The 21877-nt window shown below is 33.8% G+C and overlaps 1 protein-coding gene and 1 long non-coding RNA gene across 2 annotated transcripts; both read left to right on the plus strand.

Moving 5' to 3' along the window:
* The first annotated feature begins 2660 nt into the window (after window positions 1-2660).
* Window positions 2661-3953, plus strand: LOC146959370 (uncharacterized). Its single transcript, XR_015023144.1, has 2 exons — window positions 2661-3340; window positions 3545-3953. It is a non-coding gene; the product is annotated as an uncharacterized LOC146959370 (long non-coding RNA).
* A 16663-nt stretch (window positions 3954-20616) lies between these two features.
* Window positions 20617-21711, plus strand: LOC146959371 (uncharacterized). The gene is made up of 2 exons (XM_085740922.1): window positions 20617-21504; window positions 21629-21711. The coding sequence occupies exons 1-2, from the start codon at window positions 20737-20739 to the stop codon at window positions 21701-21703; spliced, it is 843 nt and encodes a 280-aa protein (XP_085597048.1). The 5' UTR covers window positions 20617-20736; the 3' UTR covers window positions 21704-21711.
* The last annotated feature ends 166 nt before the right edge of the window (window positions 21712-21877 follow it).

The following is a 21877-nucleotide window of genomic DNA, read 5'->3' on the forward strand; positions in this document are numbered from 1 at the left end:
CATCGTATTCAATCAAGATTTCAGTCAAAACACAGCTTACAACACTCTTATTACTCTGCCATTTAGGCAAACCATACAGGAACGAGGTTGTGGACCGATGGTACACGTGGTTAATGAAATGACTAGTAACTTATCATAAGAATTAAAAAAAAAAAAAAAACCATTCTCGTGAGCTTAACTCAGTTGACATTGGTAAGGACAATACATAAAATATGCAAGGTCCGGGGTACAAACCCCGGCCACCACAAAAAAAAAAAAAACTGGTAGAAAATGTCACAATTTTTAAAGTGTAGTCATTAATTAAAAGATTTTTTTTTTAATATTAATGGATGTATGTATTTAATATTTCACAATTTTTTTAAGAGTGTATTTTTAAAAAGCGTCGTCAAAAAATATTTCCCTTAGCTACCGATGCCCCTCAAGTTAGCATTTCCTTTTTAAAAAGGGTTAAATATGTTTTTGATCCCTATAAATATGTCAACTTTTCGTTTTAGTCCCTCTAAAATTTTCCTTCAACTTTTAGTCCCTATAAAATTTTCAATCTTCACTTTTGGTCCCTCTTTTAAAGTAAACTCATATGTAGAATTCATATTATTTAATAAAATTTTCCAGAAAAATTCAAAATATTATAAGAATTACTTCAAAAAAAATTCAGAATTTTTTAACAAAACATGAATTTAATATTAATTTTTACATTTTTTACGGTTAAAAATTCATATTTAATTTGTGTTTTGTTAAAAAATTCTAATTTTTTTATGAAATTTTTTTAGAATATTTTACACATTTATGCACAATTTCATAAAAAAATACAAAAATTAAATTAAAAATAGGGACTAAAAGTGGTGATTCAAAATTTTATAGGGACTAAATGTTGAAGGAAATTTTAGAGGGACTAAAACGAAAAGTTGACATTTATAGGGACCAAAAACATATTTAACCCTTTTAAAAAGATCTAAAAAGTTATAATTAATTTTTTTTGACAAAAATAAATGATATTCATTCATTCAAATTAGTAGAGTAATTCAATACAATACAAAGTCACTAAAAACAAGAAGGATGAATCTGCGAACAAACTCAAAACATCCATGTTAATAGCATAAAACGGCAAAGTACAAAATTCTACACATATGACTATATTCAAGTCTCCGGAATACGTCTCCGGATCTGTAACATGGACGATGCTAAAGTCATTGATTGGATCTGCACTGGATCAAAGATGATCTGACAATCTGATCCGAACAAATGTCTAGACGAAACAAGAAAGACAAACAACGAAATCACAAAATAATAAACTAAATAAATGTGAAAAACACTTATTTCAATAAAAGGGAGGAAGAAAAACGAGTTAGGAGGGTGATTTTGTGTCAAAAATTGACCATAAATTACCCCTCTTTGGTGGATGAAGGAGAAGAAACTAGGGTTTTGGTGACGACTCACAAGAGAGAGAAAGGGAAAAAAGAGAAGGCAATGAGATGATGACAAGTTACAACTTAATGATTACATTGGTTTTGATGTGTTTTTGTTTTTATTATTCTAATCCCTTACTCTAAAATCTTATTAGGTAATGCAATCACTAAACCTAATTTTTCCCTCCACTAATCTGTCATTAAATGCTAATTGGTGCAACCCAAATTTTTTTTCCCTCCTATTGCATTGCCAATTTGAATTTTAAAAAATCTGTTTGCACATGCCCTTTTGCGCCAGTGAATTAATGATGAGATATTACAATTCAGCTGTTTATTTTTAACCTTTGGCATACCCCATGCTGACTTAATCAGATACCCACTAATTTGTTAATTCAGCTGTTTCCAAAGCAAAACTATCAAAATTCCTTAAGGGTGTGTTTGGTAGCGAGAAGAAAGTGTGAAGAGAGAAATAGGTGAGAGAGAGTATGAGAAGAGAGAAATAGATGAGAAATAAGATGGATTTGATGTATTGTTTGGTATAAAAGAGAGATGAGAGAAATTGATGAGAAAGAAGTGTTGATTGTTTATAAAAGTACTAAAATGCCCTTGATTTTATTTAGGTCCTAATAATATTTTTGAAAAATTAAAAAGTACAAAAATTATGTCAATGTGTTGATTGCAACACTCCCACAACCACTGTTGAGGCATACACACCATTTCAATCCCTCATTATTCATTCCCTTGTCCATCGTTGTTCACCGTTAAGGCATCGACCACAATAATATTTTTTAATTATATTTTATTTAATTGAAAAATCAAACCAAGCTTACCTCTCCTTCTTCAACTCAACCACCAGAATAATTTATAGACATAAGTGTGTGGTTCCTTCAAAAAAGAGTGTGTTGTTGTTGGTCTTCTTCCTTTTTAAGGTGTAATGGTGGCCAAACAATTCCCCTGTAGCATTGAGAGCTTGAGAATATTATGTTATTCTTCTGGTGAAGAAAACAAGGGTATAAAAGGAAATATATTAAAAAGTACAGCTTCTCTCCTCTTTCTTCTCAGTTTTGCGAAGAGAAGCTCCTCTTTCTTCTCAGTTTTGCGAAGAAGAGAAAAAGCATGGGGCCCACGTCAAATAAGCCTCTCTCCCCTATTTCTTTTGTCTCCCAAACAGGAGAAGTGTGATACTTCTCTCCTCTTTCTCTCTTTAATACTTCTCTCCTCTTTATTTCTCTCCAACCAAACACAGTGTAAGTGAATAAATATGCACGTTCCAATATATCAGAAACTACACTCCTCGAATTCTCTTCTTATCAATTTTTTTTCTCTGATTTCTCCAACCTGCAAATAAACAGCTGGTGTGTGTTTTCTGCAAATCTTTTTGTTAATTTAGGGTTTTTCTTCCTTCATAACAATCTCCTTCTTTTTTATATGATAGGTCCTTTGATCGATAACCCTGACTCTGAGTTTTTTATGCAGTCTCATTCAATCTCTCTTTATGTTGATCTGCTTTTGATTTCTTAATCTTGAAAGTGATCTTTGCAATCGCGGAAAACATGATTTTGTTGCTGTAAAACCTCATACTTCAATCCTTTTTTAGGGTTTAAGGTTCAATCTCATATTTTTTTTGTTGTTTTGCATATTTGAGTTCTTACTTTTGTTGCTGTCAAAAAAGGTAGTTTTTCTATATCCATGAACATTTTTTTAGGCTATTTGGAAGAGAAAATTGATGTCTATTTATGAACAATCAACTTTATGCTCTTAAATCAGCTAATGATACTTATTTTTTATTTTTTTATTTTGATAGTTTATTTTTTATTTGTGATTTTAACCAATAGTTCTTTTGTTTTCGATTTTAATGGACAGAGAAAGCTTCAATGATAGGTGAGGCAGTATCATGTTTAATTTAAAGCAGCTCCAGTTCAAGAGCTTCAAATGCAAGTGATTTTTGCTTTTATCTATGTTTGCTGTAATATTACCTAATTATGAAAAATTACTTGAAAGATGCATGAGATTCCTTTATCTATTGTTACAGAGTCATTTTTTTAAATTTTTTAGGAGGATAAAAAGTATAAGTGATTGATGACAAGTATACTAAATTGGCTATACTCTAAAATTTACTTTTTTTAGTTTGGTTGCAGGGTAATTATGATGATTAGTTTTTTTCATCATTGAAATCCAAATTTTGGTCGGTTGTAGTATAACTAACTAAGCAAGACTGAGTCGATCTTATTTTGAGGAATGCAAGAACTGCTTTGGTCGGTAAATCTGGAAACAGAAGAGTGCTGGAACATTTTTCTGCATTTATAATCTTCAACATATGCGACCCTTCAAAACATTAAAGATGGATTTATGGATGTTTCTCTATCGAAGAAATACTCATTTCATAAGAAACAAGTCAGCAATGGAGATAATATGGTGGATGCAAATGTATATTGCTTTTGAAACTAAGATAGTTCTTCTAATGAAAAGGATTCTATGGATGTCATTTATGTTATTAACTATGGTATAGATTATGTGATAGAATTAAAAAATATGGAATTTCTAGAATCATATGTATTTTCTCAATTACATTGATCAAGTTACATCTATTTTTATCAATCTCACTCTTTCATCATTGTTTCTGCTCTCTCTCTTTATTTTATTTCTTATTATCAATTTTTGCTATCAACTGATTGTCTAATAAAACTGATATTTTTCATATAGCAAGGGAGGTTTTAGTTTATTCTGCAAATGTATATATGATTTAAAAAAAAAAAAACCGTAATCCAATAACATTGCATGTTCACCAAAACTTTTATACATAAAAACAATATAGTTCAAGATATGTATTATTAATATTGGCAGTTTATCACTATGAGTTCAAAGCTTTTATGTTACAGGAGACTCACAAACCAATTTTTAATGGACTGGTACTATGGTTTATAGAATTTTGATTAGAACATTTATAGAGAAAAAAATAGAAGTATAGATAATGTTAAAGGAGGTTTGGCGCCCCCAGTGGCTGAACAGTTGATGTGGTTTATTTTTCAAGGATAATTGAAAGCCGAAGTAGGTTGAAAATACTCAATTTGATTAGTTGGAATGGTGCACATTGTCCTTTTTGAAATGTGCATAATAACTGTCGATGGAAAATATCATTCATCGTGCCTACTACAATATTTAACAACACCAACACAATGGCACTAAAAAAACAACACCAAAACAATGATTTTAAGTCAAAATAGTTTTTGCTACTATAATTCGTTGTGCATGAATGTTATAGTAGTATGAAAGTAAAAATCTAAGAGAAAAACTGTACAAAGAAAAATTGCAACTCCTCAAATTGTGTTAGAAAATGTTTTATCAACCAGCGTGAGTGTGTTGAAAAATATATGTTATTAGCACTCCTCAAATTTTTATGTAAATTATATGTTTTCGTAGACCTTCATGAAAATGAATAATTATTTCTTATATTCTTTGATAAAACCACTTTTTTTTTTAGAGAAAAAAAAAACCACTTATGTACTTAAATATGAACTACAATTATTATTTTTTTGACAAAAAATATGAACTACAATAATTGAAAGTTGAATTTTGATGCCTAAAAATAATCCTTGATTATTGAAACATGGGTTAAATATGTTTTTAGTCCCTATAAATATGTCAACTTTTCGTTTTAGTCCCTCTAAAATTTTCCTTCGACTTTTAGTCCCTATAAAAATTTGAATCACTACTTTTGGTCCCTATTTTTGATTTAATTTTTGTATTTTTTAATGAAACTGTGCAGAAATGTGTAAAGTATTCTAAAAAAAAATTCCTAAAAAAAAAAATTAGAATTTTTTAACATAACACAAATTAAATATGAATTTTTAACCTTAAAAAATATAAAAATTCATATTAAATTCATGTTTTGTTAAAAAATTTTGAATTTTTTTTGAAGTGATTCTTATAATATGTTGAATTTTTCTGGAAAATTTTATTAAATAATATGAATTCTACATATGATTTTACTTTAAAAGAGGGACCAAAAACATATTTATAGGGACTAAAGGTTGAAGGAAAATTTTAGAGGGACTAAAACGAAAAGTTGACATATTTATAGGGACCAAAAACATATTTAACCCTTGAAACGTTCATTAGGTATTAAGCATTTTCAATACATTATAACTACTCCACATCACTAAAAATAAATACATTATGAAATGAATTTAACTCATAAGACCCGTGCGGCGCACGGGTGGCAATCTAGTAAAGACCAAAAGGAGTACTTCCCACTTAAAATTTACTCACTCCATCTAATATTGTCATTTTGAATTATGAACGATTTTAAGAAAGTGATTAGTTGTATGAATTTTGATGGTAAAATTAATATCACTTAGTAGTCACAAGCTTGTTAACTGTAGTTAGTGGAGTAAATTTTAATAAATAAAACTATATTGGTGGGGAAAAATATTAGATTTATATTCTAAAATGACAATTATTTTACGTAAAAAAATTACAAAAGCGACGAACTGAGGGAGTACGTGTGTGTTACAAAAAAAATAAATGTACTTCCTATCATCCTTTATTATAAGGAAAATGTTAACGATTGTTCCCAATCACTCTTTTAAGTTATATAATTTGAATTTGTTCTGAGTGTGGAAGGTGACTTGCTCAACAAGAGTGACTCATTGAACACATTTTTTAGGCCCCTTGACTGGTCAGACCCGTTTGACCATATTTTGTCTATAATTTAATGGATTTAGGGGGTAAAAACTATATTGGTGGGAAAAAAAAAATTAGATTTAGGGGGTCAAAACTGCAATTAAACCTATAAATAAAGTGATATGAGTGTCACGTAAGCATTGACCCAGTCAAAATTGATCAGAGGGGCCAAAAGTGCAAAAGAGGGTAAACTTAGGGGGCTGATTTGTTATTGTTTTTTATAGGGGACCAAAATCGCAAGATTGTGATACTTAGGAGGCCAAAACTGTAATTAAGCCAAAAATAATAGTCTTAGGTTTAATCGTTTAATGCTCCGATCACCTATAAAGTGTTGAGCATCCACTTTTTTATTTAGAGGAGTGCACGCTCTTGCTAATGCCGTCTCTAATAGACACTCTCTTGTTAGATGAAATCCATGTGATCGTACCACACTTTAGAAATAGATTCTACATAAAATGATGACCACATGATTTTCACTCAACATGAAGTAAGTGTTAAAAGGGTGTTAAAATGATGCTAGTGTTTTTCACATGCTCTTTCTCTTAAGGAAAATGCTACTATTTCCTTAGAAAAATAGCATCAAGAATTTTTTAAGACACAGCTGATAAATTTTAATTGCATGATTTATTTCTGCCACACCTCCTTGAATTGTGGCAAATAGTGCATTGTGATTGGCTGCTCTTTATTTTTGAAGAATTCTTGATATTATTTTTCTAGAGATATAGCATTGCTCTTCCCTTAATGATAGATACTTATATAAATTTTGATTTTTACTCATAATAAAAAAGGAATGAGATCTCTCGTCGTGCCTTTCTCACATGTTTTTTTTGTCATGCTTTGAATATGAACTACTCCCAATCAACCAATTTTTGTTGTTGACCGCCTATGGTTGACTGCCTACGGAGTAATAAACAGATAATCAAGCATGGAAGTTTGTAACTCATTCATTATCATTGAAAACTGTTGGAACATGTGTGGAAATTGAGTAAAAAGACTAAACACAAATTCCCATGTTGGGTAGAACTAGTGTTGTGTGAATTGAAAAAAGTGGAAGTCCCACATCGGATGGAACACACACATTAGTAGTGTTTATATAGTGGGGGTGTATCTCTAATTAATGGGGGTACATAAGCACTAGAGAAAAATATATATTGATATATATTTTATTATTTGGAAATGATAAATTAAATAATTAATTTAATCATTATTAGAAAGTGCTTTCTTAGTCCCCAAGTTTTGCTAAAATATTTTGGTACATAATATAATATATTTTTGTACTAAATTTAATATATTTTAGTACTCAATTAAGATATTTTTGTACTAGATCTAATATGTGAATTACTTAATCGCAAAGTAATATGTTACTTGTTCCCAAAGTTTCTCATATTACTTGTTCCCAAAGTTTCTCACTTATTAGTTGTGAATTTTCTCTATAAATAGAGAGCTCACACAGTGCATTCCACACACCAAAGAGTTTCATTGAGTTGTCGGGAACTCTTTCTCTCTTCTCCCTTTTTTGACTTGTGTTGACGAGTCTTTCATCTCTTCTCCCTCCTTCGACTTGTTTAACAAGTCCTTCTCTTTTTTCTACTCCTTTCTGTCCCTTCGGAATTAAGAGTGTTCTTAAGACCATAGTCCCTTTTCGGTTTAATGTCCCTTCAGAATTAAGAATGGTCTTAAGTTCATAGTCTCTTCGATAATATATACTTTTAAGATCATAGTCCCTATTTGGAATAAACAATGTCCCGTCGGAATCAAGAATGATCTTAACGGTATATAAAAATTATTCAATAATTTTATTTGAGGAGAAATGGTGGTAACACCATATTTGAGTGGTCATAGTACCATATTGATAATTTGGAGAACTTAAAGGTTAGAATGGTGGAAACACCATATTTGAGTGGTCTTAGCACCATAATAGAATGGTAATGATACCATATTAAAGTGGTTTCAGTATTAAAGAGTGGTCTTAGTACCATATTTGACGGTGTAATTCTCGAACGATTTTCTACAGTGCAGTAGTTAATCGAACAGTTGTAGCTGGGCTTGTTTTATCCTGGAGGCGGCGTGGTTGATAGTCTACCTTGCACAACTTTGGGTAGTGCCACGAAACGTCTTAAAGAGAGCGACCTGGTCGTGACTCAACCTAGTAACAACTTCGGTAGATAATAGAATTTGGAAATCCAAATACAATAGTTTGGAAATCCAAAAACAACAATTTTAAGACGTTTCTATCTGCTATGTCTACCGAAGAAATTACTTATTGAGGTTGTGTTGTCCCTTAATATAAAAAAAAGGATAAATCAAGTTATAGAAATACATCTTTTGACTGAAATGATGAAGTGATTGTTGTATTTAAATAACAACACTAAAAATTCAAATACGTTGAATTAGTTTGAAATATGGTTTCGAAATCAGAGCCATATAGTGAAACAATAATTTGTTACAAAACAAATTATTTGTTACAGAACCAAACAAGTTTAGTTTCTTACGAAACATAAGAAATTGTTTGGGTCCGAAAAGAAAAATAATACGATCTATCGAGTACTTTTGTAACAAGAAAATAATTCTTCCAATTGTTACTTAATGGCAGGTACTTACGTGATGCTTTTCAATTACACGAATTGCCATAAACTTATGTGAATGGTCTAGGTGAAGTTATGGCATATTGGGTATACAAAGCAAGTTAGCATATTAAATCGGAAGAATTTAGAATTCCAGTTTTCCTGATGCTAGTGCTAACGCGTTGCATGCTATAAAAATAAGAAAGAATCTGAATTTCAGATTTCTATTAAATAAGACTGAGTTGACTCAGACTTAAGAGAGACTTGTGTACCATGCATTTTTGTGAGAAAAAACTGCACCTTTGATGGTATGTTAAAAATTAAATTCTCCTTCTATTTTGTTAGTTGTGTGATTTTAATATTTGACATATCAAAATTGATCACGAACAAGTGTTTAAAAACTTGAGTAACTTGGAATTAATTCTAAAGTTATATGATTGAACAATTTTATTTATTGCAGTCAAGATATATGAACCAAAAGTTCATATAAATCAGAATCTAGAGAATATGAATCTCTAAACATAATAAATTATGATATGTGTGAATTTGATGACACATAAATTAGAAATGATAAAATGATATTTTTATCATATTTATTGATTTTATAACGAAAATTGAAATTTATGTTGGATAGAGTATCCAAGTCTAAGAACAAAAATTCTAATTAAGAAATTTTTGAAGAAAAGACAACCCAACTTGTCTTATTTTTGAACTTGGGATTGTCTGAACTATATTTTGACTCTGAACCCCAAGAGAGTTGAACTCACTAGTAGAGCCTATGAATATGTATTCACTGGGTATGTTACAAATAACGAAAATATTTTTATGTAAATGTTTACCCCTTTAACTAAAGAATAGTGGGGGCAAAATAAATTCCCTTCTAAAAATTAAGAACTAGTGGGGGCACTATATCTAATCACATTCATGTAATTAGAAATAGTTATGAAAACATCATACGAGATGTTATAGAACCTCAAGGAGGTAAGAAAGCTAAAAATGCTAAAGAGTATGAACTTGGTTTATACATTGGAAGAAGATTCATTAAGCCTTAAAGAAGTTATATCCTCATTGGATGCTGAATTATGGCAAAAAGCAATAAACGATGAAATGAATCTTCTAGAGTCTAACAAAACATGACACTTGGTTGACTTGTCTCATAGTTGCAAAATCAATCGGTTGTATTTGGATTTTGGAAAAAGGAACTAAAACCTGATGGTACGGTTGATGAATACAAGGTTCTCCTTGTAGTCAAAGGTTTTAGACAAAGAGAAAAATATAGACTTCTTCGACATTCATTCACCAGTCACAAAAATCATATCCATAAGAGTACTAGTCCCTTTAGCCGCCGTTCATAACTCGATAGTACTCCAAATGGATGTGAAAGTTGCCTCTTTTTATGGTGAACTAGAAGAAGAAATCTATATAGAACAGCCTGAAAAATTTTGTGATTCATGGACAAGAAAACAAGGTATGTAAGTTAGATAATTCTTTGTATGGTCTAAAATAAACTCCTGAGGAATGGCATGAAAAAATTAGCATTCTAATGCTATCGAATGAGTACAAAGTGAATGAAAGTGACAGAATATTTGCACGATCATATGTCTCTATAAAGACGACTTGCTCATATTTGATTTAAAGATTCATGTTATGAATTATTGATAAGTGCTAGGAAGTGATATTTTCATGTTATATTTTAAGCACTTTTGTTACTTGTTTTGCAAGAAATTTAAGGAAAAGCCGAGATAAAAGTGATAATTACCTTATTACGCTTTAATTGCCTTACTTTACCCAATTGTGCAGGATTTAACCTCAAGACACTAAGCAAGCATGAAAAAAGCCAAGAAAAGTGCAAAAGGCCGCAGGTACTACACTGCTCGCGAGGCGAGCACAGCAGCTCGCAGTGGCGAGCTTCAAAACAAAGCCAAAAGGCCGTGAGCACCCCCTTGCTCGCGAGACGAGCAGAGCTACTCGCCGTTGCGAGTAAGGGCGGTTTGACCCTCCCAGGGTGACGTGGCAGAATCTTAATGGTGAAGGAATCAGAACTCGCCATGGCGAGTAATGCTGCTCGCGAGGCGAGCTCAAGCATAGTGGGAATTCTATAAATAGCCCACTTGCTATTCTTTGTAAATATCTTATCATATCTTAGCTTGATATTTTCTTAGCTTCTCTTAGGTTTTAGTTTAGATATTTTCAAAGAGAGAAGTAAGGTAGTTCTTCATTGAGTGAGATTGGTTTTGGAAGTTGGATCTTAATACTTTGTTGAGACATCACAAGTGTAATGAATCCTTCCTTTTCAATCCATCCTTGCATGGCTTCCATGATGATGAGTAGCTAAAACCCCTTTGTTGGGATGAGAGGTACTTGATCTTGCTTAACATGTAATCTTTTGATCTTGCAAAATATGTTTCTAGCAATTTATATTCAATATTGTTGTTATTCTTGTGTTAATGCTTTCAAGGAGATTCAAGATGCTTTGGACACAAACTCTTGAATCTTGAGCTAGAATAGCAATATATCTTAGGTTAACTTACTTGACATCTTTGTTAATCTTGTGATAATCACCATAATCAAGAGCTAAATGCTTTCGTATAACTTAACCAGGCTGGACACGGTCGATTAGGTTATTCGATCGACTTTGTTATCGTTTAAGGAATTTGGACACGAATGTTTAAACGATAACTTAGAAATAATTATATCACTTTGGACACGAGGGATAGTTTAGAATTGATTGTGATAATGTTGCTTATGAAGCTAGAATTCGTATGGATCAATTAGGTTACGTGTGACGCTTGGTTAAGGAACGCTACTCCTAACAAGTTTCAATCCTTATTTATCTCAACTTTTACTTTTTGCAATTAGTTTAGTTAGTTACATTTCAATTCAAACAAACAAGTACTCTTAATACTTGGAATGATAGTCGATGTTAAACTGTCATTGATAACGCACTATTCCCTGTGGAGACGATACAAAAATACTTATCTTGTTTGATGCAGAATATACTTTCATCAAAATGGCGCCGTTGCCGGGGAATGGTGTTTAGTTATCATAGATAGAACGATTGATTTATCGTTTTAAGCATTTGTATATAATCCGTAAATATTTTTTCTTTATAGTTGTTTGTACTAACCCCTTGTTGATAAACATAGAAAAGTTTCTTGTTAGTTGTTTCCGTTTTAGGATCACCACCTAGCCAAAATCATGGCTGGCCATGGTTACTTCAACTTCTATACTCCACCCGAGTATGAATCCTATCCTCAGTATCAGCAACATTCTTATGAAGATGAAAGATATTCGGTGATTGAAAATACTTTGAACATCTTCATGAAACAATCCATGATAAACATGCAAGATACCAACCAAAGATTGAAGACTTTATCACTTCAAATTGAGTTGATTCAAGCACAAATCATGGATAACCAAGCCAACAATCAATCCATTCTTGGAGAACAAGAAAATAATCCAAACATGTTTGAGAGAGGCGGAGAGATTGTTGAAGAAGTTGTTGTTCAAAATGAGGAAGTTACAACCGTTGATATTGAAGAAGCAATGGTGGTTGAGAAAAAGGAACGGTTACTAATCAAGGAAGATTTAATGGAGGTAAGGGGAAAGAAGGTGAACAAGGTAGAAATCGATCGAGTCGTTGATGAAATTTGTGCCTTGTTCAAATCAAAGTTAAGGAGGTCATGGACTCCTCATCATCTGTACTTAAAGTTCATGGAATTCCTCCCAAAGCGTAGGGTTTCGAAAGCTGATGTGCTATCCGTCTCATTTTGGCCACCCTAACGGAAAAGGCGTCGAGCTAACGACGTTAAACAAGCGCTAGTTGGGAGGCAACCCAACTTTGTAAGTTTATTTATTGTTTTAAGGCATTTTAGTTATTAGGGTCATGTGCATGTATCAAAACATCCAAAGCAGGAGCAAAAAAATTCAAAATTTTCATTGCTCGCGAGGCGCATAAAACTGCTCGCCACTGCGAGCAAACTGGTAGTCAACGACCAATTCACTCGCTGCTGCGAGTAAAATAACTCGCGAGGCGAGTAAGGGCAGTTTTTGTCAGTTACGTATCCCAAGACCACTAACTCACATTAACTCCCCCATTATTTTCCTTAAACCACCCATTTTTATCTTTCCCTTATCATTTTCATTTTTACACTCTCTCTCATCAAAAATTTTCACATTCTTCTCTCTATTTTTCATCACTAACCCTAAATCTTCAAAGTATCCAAATCTTTTCTCTTTATTTTGCAATTGCATCAGTTTAATCTTCCCACAGGTTTGTTTCTTCAACTTCTATTTTTCAATTTCAAATTCATGTAAACCCTAGGATTAGAAGATTGATTTTTGTTGAAACTGTTGTTCTGATTTAGAACCCATATGCCTAAGAGAAAACAGAATCATGTACAATTTTGTATTGCTTTTCTTTCTTAGCCACATCTTTTGATTAACCCTTTTTGTAAATTTTTGAAAATAAAAATTAGGGTTTAGTGGCATAAAATCGAATTATAAAGCAAAGGCATGATTCAGTTCATATTTAGGTCACTACAAGGGGCGCAATTGCTTTATTTAGAGTTAGGATACCTTTTAAAACTGAACCACTGTGTAAAAATTCGATTTTGGCCAAAATCTGGGTCACTCGCCGTGGCGAGCTTCATCACTCGCGAGGCGAGTGTTCTTTTTAAAACCAAGAATTTCATCTACTTACTCGCCACTGCGAGTAGAGCTGCTCGCGAGGCGAGTAGCTTCAGAACTTGAAATTTTTTTGTTTTGGTTTCCATTTTTAGTGATGCCAGTTATGCTGATTTGTTTCCATACTGATATTTAACTGTTATATTGTATTGTGTATGGATTTCCTGGTTGTTTTGCAGGTATGGCTCCTAAGAATTCTCAAAAAAGAAAGAAGGGTGAAACCTCTGCACCCCAATCCTCTAGAAACCAAAGCTTTGACTCAAACAGATTTAAAACCCGTTACCATCAGGATAGGTACGTCGAGTTACTCGACCAAAACATGTGGGCTGAGAGAGTGTTTAACATAAGCCCTAACGGACCTTATGGGGAAATTGCGAAACTTTTGAAAGATCAAGGGTGGGATAGGCTTTGTAACCCCATGACCAACCTAAATGCTGAGCTTGTGCGTGAGTTTTACGCCAATGCTCTTCCAGAAAACCCCCTCACTGATTTCTTTCCATATGAGACGGTTGTCCGGGGTCACACCATTAAATTTGATAGGGCAGCCATCAACAAATACCTTGGCAATCCCTTCGAACTAACCCATGACCATGAGTATGATGAATTTCACACCAAACAAAACTTGGGGCACTTTAAGGTTGATGAAACTCATGAAGAAATCAAACGATTTCTTTTGCTTGAGGGTTTCAACTATGACAAGAGTGAAGCCGGGAGAGAACACCGCTGCCAATACAAATTCAAGACTAACCCGGCCAAAATAATCCAAAAGTTTATCCTCTACAATGTCATGCCTAGTAGCCACATGTCCGATTGTGTTGTGGAAGTGTGCCCCCTCATTTACTATATCCTTAATGGCAAACCAGTGGACATAGCTCGAACCATTGCTTGGGAATTGAGGAAAGTCGCTTTACAAGGGAAGGGTAAGCCAGCAGCCCGCCTATTCTTCCCTGGTCTCATCATGGGACTCATTAAGGATACCGGTATGAAGCTTCCTTCCGCCGTTCATGAGAAAATTCGCAACCCCATCAATGATATTTTCATCACCCGTTTCATCATGGGTGAATCTAAGAAAGATAAAGGTAAGGGGAAGCAAGCTTCATCTTCTCAGGCACCTCCTCCACAGGAAGAACCCATGCCATTCCAACCCACTACTGCCTTTGATTTTGCTAGCTACGTTCAGTGGCAACATCAAAGCAATATGCACACTTGGAATATGCTGACAGCTCAAAACCGTGCAAACACCTACTTCCAACAATCTCAGTATGTCATGCAGCAGCAAGTAGGCTACCCACAGGAGGTGATGGATCAGTTCATGACACCACAGGCTTTTCAGAACTATGTTAATTGGCCTGAGGGCATGCCAGGTCCATATGGAGGGGTTGGAGACTTTGCAGGGCATGAGAATGCAACCATGGGAGAAAATGTAGGTGGTGATGAGGATGATGATAGAGATGATCCAGCAAATGTACCGAGTGCTACATCTTCTCACGATGGCTCGGATGATGATATGCAATCTTAAGGAGGAGGAAAAGTCTTGAAAGCCAGTTCTTCATAGAGTGATTTTATCAAGCTTTCATTCATTTCTTGCTGTCTTCCTTATATTTCATTTGCTTTCTCTTTTGATACTTTTTGAACAATTTTACTTTTTTTTTGTGTTTTGATTTAGCACTAATGACTCAGTTTATTTTTATTAGTATAATCGTATTGTGTTATGTTGTATTGTGTTTCGTTGGTACATTTAATTTAATTAGTATTGTGATGTTCTTATTTATCTTAGTATTATTTATTTTCGTATTATGATTAGTTAAATTCATGTTTAGCATATATATTTTTTTTGTATGATCAAGTACCCTTGTGGTTTTAATAGCCAAAGCTTAAATTTCAATTCTCAGATGATTGATATTGATTCATAGTTACGATTAAAAGCGCAAAGCCAAGGTACAAGTTTCCAGTTTTTCTAGGTTTTTACTCGAATATGGAACGAGTACTTTGTGCAAATTTCATTTCATTTAGTTCTTTACAATAATTTATTTGTTTGTGAACCACTTAGTACTAGCTAAAAGTGAGGAAACCTCAAATGTTTGTACATATGCAAGGAGACCGGCTTTCATTGATTAACTCAGTTGTTTTATGTTAAATCCAATAATTGTTTTTAATTGTGTGAAGGCATGGAAGTGATCAAGGCACATTTTTTGTTATTGAGTGAAACTTACTTGACCACAAATAGCCTACCTTGTGAGAAGAGCGAGTATTTGCTAACCCATTTGAGCCAAATGAATCAGAGTCATCAATTATGAACTGTCAATTCATAAGCACAATGCTTGATGAAGTTGCCTTTAAATTTTTCAAAATTCAGTTCATCTTTGACGCACTTTAGGACTCTGATATGTTTTTAATTGTTGAACCCTAAAATTTCAATGTTATTTGTCCCTTTTGCCTTAGAGTAGAGGAACATTCAATTAGGGTATTTGTTGATTCAAGTTGGGGAGAGAAGGTAGATGTAAATCTTTTGTCAAGTACAATGGTGTAATTTTATCTTTGATCAAGACAACATGTTGTTGTAAATACAAAAAGAAAAGAAAAACAATGTGTACATGAAAAGAAAAAGAAAAAGAGAAAAAGAAAGAAAAATCCAAAAAAAAAAAAAAAGTTGTCAAGATCAAAGTGCTTCATGTTTAAGCACCAAGGGTTTGTAATGATTGGTAGGAAAGGTTGTGAAATTTAATGGTTTATACAAGGAATGTTCCTAATTGTTAGGCTTTTTGATTTCAATTGCCCCACATATGACATTTCTTTTGTAGCCAAGCCAAGTTATAACCCTCAAAGACCTTTTGATCCATGTTCTTTATGCCTTTTGAAATGATATTTGGATGGACACATAACTTGATTGGAATGTTAACTTGATTTCCGGATGTGTGTTCATAACCCTCATTTGTTTGTTTTCAATTGTTTATCTACTTTCAAAGAAGTGTGTTAGGTGTGGTTCGTGAATATATGTATTATTGTTTTGAACTATTTGGCATGAGCTTTGTACATAGGACTCATCTCATATTAGTCGTAGAATTCTAAATTAGTTGGAAACTTAGCCTTGCACGCACATTCATTTTGAATCATTATCTGAGAAAGTTTTCAAAACCTTTTGTACTTGTGTCTTGTTCTATTAACTTGTTTGATTTTCAATCTTTTGTTTGAGGACAAACAAAGAGTTAAGTTGGGGAGAGTTTGATAAGTGCTAGGAAGTGATATTTTCATGTTATATTTTAAGCACTTTTGTTACTTGTTTTGCAAGAAATTTAAGGAAAAGCCGAGATAAAAGTGATAATTACCTTATTACGCTTTAATTGCCTTACTTTACCCAATTGTGCAGGATTTAACCTCAAGACACTAAGCAAGCATGAAAAAAGCCAAGAAAAGTGCAAAAGGCCGCAGGTACTACACTGCTCGCGAGGCGAGCACAGCAGCTCGCAGTGGCGAGCTTCAAAACAAAGCCAAAAGGCCGTGAGCACCCCCTTGCTCGCGAGGCGAGCAGAGCTACTCGCCGTTGCGAGTAAGGGCGGTTTGACCCTCCCAGGGTGACGTGGCAGAATCTTAATGGTGAAGGAATCAGAACTCGCCATGGCGAGTAATGCTGCTCGCGAGGCGAGCTCAAGCATAGTGGGAATTCTATAAATAGCCCACTTGCTATTCTTTGTAAATATCTTATCATATCTTAGCTTGATATTTTCTTAGCTTCTCTTAGGTTTTAGTTTAGATATTTTCAAAGAGAGAAGTAAGGTAGTTCTTCATTGAGTGAGATTGGTTTTGGAAGTTGGATCTTAATACTTTGTTGAGACATCACAAGTGTAATGAATCCTTCCTTTTCAATCCATCCTTGCATGGCTTCCATGATGATGAGTAGCTAAAACCCCTTTGTTGGGATGAGAGGTACTTGATCTTGCTTAACATGTAATCTTTTGATCTTGCAAAATATGTTTCTAGCAATTTATATTCAATATTGTTGTTATTCTTGTGTTAATGCTTTCAAGGAGATTCAAGATGCTTTGGACACAAACTCTTGAATCTTGAGCTAGAATAGCAATATATCTTAGGTTAACTTACTTGACATCTTTGTTAATCTTGTGATAATCACCATAATCAAGAGCTAAATGCTTTCGTATAACTTAACCAGGCTGGACACGGTCGATTAGGTTATTCGATCGACTTTGTTATCGTTTAAGGAATTTGGACACGAATGTTTAAACGATAACTTAGAAATAATTATATCACTTTGGACACGAGGGATAGTTTAGAATTGATTGTGATAATGTTGCTTATGAAGCTAGAATTCGTATGGATCAATTAGGTTACGTGTGACGCTTGGTTAAGGAACGCTACTCCTAACAAGTTTCAATCCTTATTTATCTCAACTTTTACTTTTTGCAATTAGTTTAGTTAGTTACATTTCAATTCAAACAAACAAGTACTCTTAATACTTGGAATGATAGTCGATGTTAAACTGTCATTGATAACGCACTATTCCCTGTGGAGACGATACAAAAATACTTATCTTGTTTGATGCAGAATATACTTTCATCAATTATATGAAATCATTGTTTATCAACAACATTGATAAGAAAGACCTAGACAAAGTTGAAGTAATTCTTGGTTTCAAGATTACTAGATCATAAAAGAGAACCTTTTTGATAAATCTCACAAAGTTGAGAAGATCTTAAGGAAATGTAACTATTTGACCGTAAACTTGCAATCATATATTATGATCCAAGTGTTAGAACACTTGAGATGGAGTTAGAAAAACAGAATATGTGAGCATTATTGACAGTACTTAGGTATGTCATTGAATGTATTAGACCCGACATTGCTGATGTCGTGAAACTCTTGTGCAAGTTTACTAGTAGATGGATGAGAAGCATTGCCATGCTATTGAAAGAGTCATGAGGTGTCTTAAGAAGACTATGACTCTAAGATTAATTTATGAGGAGTAACCTATTAAATAGAACATCCTTAAGATGAGTCTTAACGCGACCAGTGACTGCATATTGAGCATCATTGGAGGAGTTGTTTGTTAAAACAAATGATATTGACTCAGTCCACTATGGAATGAATCTGAGATGAGAACACTAGAGAAAACTAGTGGAGAAGCAAGTTGACAAGATGCTTGCTAGTTGAGATCCCTTAGTCGATAAAACCGTTTCCAGAAGTGTTAATTCATTGTGATAGTCTGCAGCTATTATAAAAATTGAGAATCGTTAGAGACGATAATTAAGGCATGAACACATAAAGGATTAGAGAGCTAGCTACTCTCAAAAGGAACGGTTAAAGTAGATCATGTACGTACTGATAAAGAATTAGTCAATCCTTTGAGGAAAGGAATTACTAGAAAGAAAGTCTTAAACACATCCAATAGGATGGGACTAATGCCCAAAGGTCATAAGTGATGGTAACCCGACCTACATGACTGGAGATCCCAAGAAATAGGTTCAATGGGTAATAACAAGTCACAAGTGATAGAACATGCTATGATAAAAGTAAGAAAGCATGATTCCTGCAGCGATAGAAGGATGAGATAATAGAAACTCTTAATGAGATCTATACTCTATTTGGAGTAGAGTACATAGCTACAGGAGTACTCTTGATAGACTCACCTATACGAATGTGGAACTGAGGTCGTTTCCTATGGGATTCGGGGCAGAATACCTAGAGCGTTCGTTAAAACCGGGATACACGTGCAAGGCCATAAACGCACGGGCTTTTAGAATACACCTTATGAAAAGGTTTGTGTGTGGGTTCTATGTCTGAGATAGAGTTCAATGCTGTAAGCAACTCTTGTTAATCAGAATTTTACTCGCTATGCAGAGGTTCAAGTTGTAGGCGACACCTTTGTTTACTAGCAAATCTTATGGAGACGTTTTTGACGTTACTTCTGAAACCATTTTTTAAATTCAAGTGGGGGATTGTTGGAACATGTGTGGAAATTGAGTAAAAAGACTAAACACAAATTCCCATGTTGGGTAGAACTAGTGTTGTGTGAATTGAAAAAAGTGGAAGTCCCACATCGGATGGAACACACACATTAGTAGTGTTTATATAGTGGGGGTGTATCTCTAATTAATGGGGGTACATAAGCACTAGAGAAAAATATATATTGATATATATTTTATTATTTGGAAATGATAAATTAAATAATTAATTTAATCATTATTAGAAAGTGCTTTCTTAGTCCCCAAGTTTTGCTAAAATATTTTGGTACATAATATAATATATTTTTGTACTAAATTTAATATATTTTAGTACTCAATTAAGATATTTTTGTACTAGATCTAATATGTGAATTACTTAATCGCAAAGTAATATGTTACTTGTTCCCAAAGTTTCTCATATTACTTGTTCCCAAAGTTTCTCACTTATTAGTTGTGAATTTTCTCTATAAATAGAGAGCTCACACAGTGCATTCCACACACCAAAGAGTTTCATTGAGTTGTCGGGAACTCTTTCTCTCTTCTCCCTTTTTTGACTTGTGTTGACGAGTCTTTCATCTCTTCTCCCTCCTTCGACTTGTTTAACAAGTCCTTCTCTTTTTTCTACTCATTTCTGTCCCTTCGGAATTAAGAGTGTTCTTAAGACCATAGTCCCTTTTCGGTTTAATGTCCCTTCGGAATTAAGAATGGTCTTAAGTTCATAGTCTCTTCGATAATATATGTCCCTTCGGAATAAAGAGTACTTTTAAGATCATAGTCCCTATTTGGAATAAACAATGTCCCGTCGGAATCAAGAATGATCTTAACGGTATATAAAAATTATTCAATAATTTTATTTGAGGAGAAATGGTGGTAACACCATATTTGAGTGGTCATAGTACCATATTGATAGTTTGGAGAACTTAAAGGTTAGAATGGTGGAAACACCATATTTGAGTGGTCTTAGCACCATAATAGAATGGTAATGATACCATATTAAAGTGGTTTCAGTATTAAAGAGTGGTCTTAGTACCATATTTGACGGTGTAATTCTCGAACGATTTTCTACAGTGCAGTAGTTAATCGAACAGTTGTAGCTGGGCTTGTTTTATCCTGGAGGCGGCGTGGTTGATAGTCTACCTTGCACAACTTTGGGTAGTGCCACGAAACGTCTTAAAGAGAGCGACCTGGTCATGACTCAACCTAGTAACAACTTCGGTAAATAATAGAATTTGGAAATCCAAATACAATAGTTTGGAAATCCAAAAACAACAAAAACCAATCCATCCCTTGCATGGGGACTTTCCAATTCAAATTCAGCGTATGACGATGGAGTGTAGATACATCTCCCTCAATTTAATGACACTGTGTAACGGCAACCCATTGAAATCTGCTTATAAATAATAGTCTCTAGATATTGATTTTCGACGTGTGTATTTCAACATGTCTTCTTCTTCCACCACCAAATTGACCCTCAAACTTCTTATTGACACAAAGAATGAAAGAGTTCTCTTTGCTGAAACATCTAAACCTGTCGCAGACTTTCTTTTCAACATGCTATGCTTGCCTATAGGCAACATAGTAAAGCTTCTCAACAAGAACGAAATGGTTGGGAGCTTAGGCAACCTCTACCAGAGTGTAGAAAACCTCAACCACAATTACATGCAATCTGACCACCAAACTAAGGACATTCTCTTAAATCCATCTGCTCCCATATGGTCAATTGAAATCTTTCACCTTTTTCCCCCACTTCAAAAAGCTCTGAAAACTTCAAGTGGAGCCTCTGACTTTATTCTCACGGCTGAGTTGGACGATGAGGATCAAGAGGAAGATGAAGAATATGACGAGGACGATGATGACGAAGAGGAAGAAGAGACAGAGGAGGATGATGAAGAAGCCATAGGAGGAGAGACTTTGCTTTATGTTTGCCAGAAAAAATGTAGTTATGATGTTACATGTGATAAAACAACTCTTTGTTCTCGTTGCAAGAAACCTATGAACAGAGAAACCCGTTGTGTTGGAAAGAAGTTTGATGAGGCGTACCTTTCAATCAATAATGGTTTTGTGAAAGATGTTGTGACTTTCATGGTTATGGATGATTTAGCAATTCAGCCCATGCCGACCTTATCAGGCATTACCATACTTAACAAGTTCAACATCAAAGAGATGGGTACCTTACAAGAAATGGTAGTTGAATTCGGAGTTGAAGAGGCAAGTGCATTATTCTTGTGTGAATTAAATTATTTGTTACGTTTTGCACCTTAATTATTATAACGTTGCTTTGAGTATTGAACTTAATCGCTCGAATGAAATGTCGTTTTTTTGTTTCTAACAGGGTTCAAAGTTGCTTAAGGCTTCTCTGCAATCAAAGATGGTATTGACAAGTGTTTTCATAAAAAAGGAGTATTGATATTTGACCGATAATTTGAAGGACTTTTATTTACTCTTGGATATGTCAGAGTACTTTTTTGTTTATAGAAGGGTACTTAAAACTATGGCATTTTGTTTTTTCGCGGTTGTTCCAGCTGTGGGCTACCTAATTTTCATGCAATGTTTTTTGCTTCTTTCTGAAATAATGAATTGA

This window comes from Medicago sativa, chromosome 1 (assembly GCF_051527215.1).
Source record: "Medicago sativa cultivar Bolivia chromosome 1, Bolivia_mono, whole genome shotgun sequence".
In the NCBI taxonomy this organism is placed as follows: domain Eukaryota; kingdom Viridiplantae; phylum Streptophyta; class Magnoliopsida; order Fabales; family Fabaceae; genus Medicago; species Medicago sativa.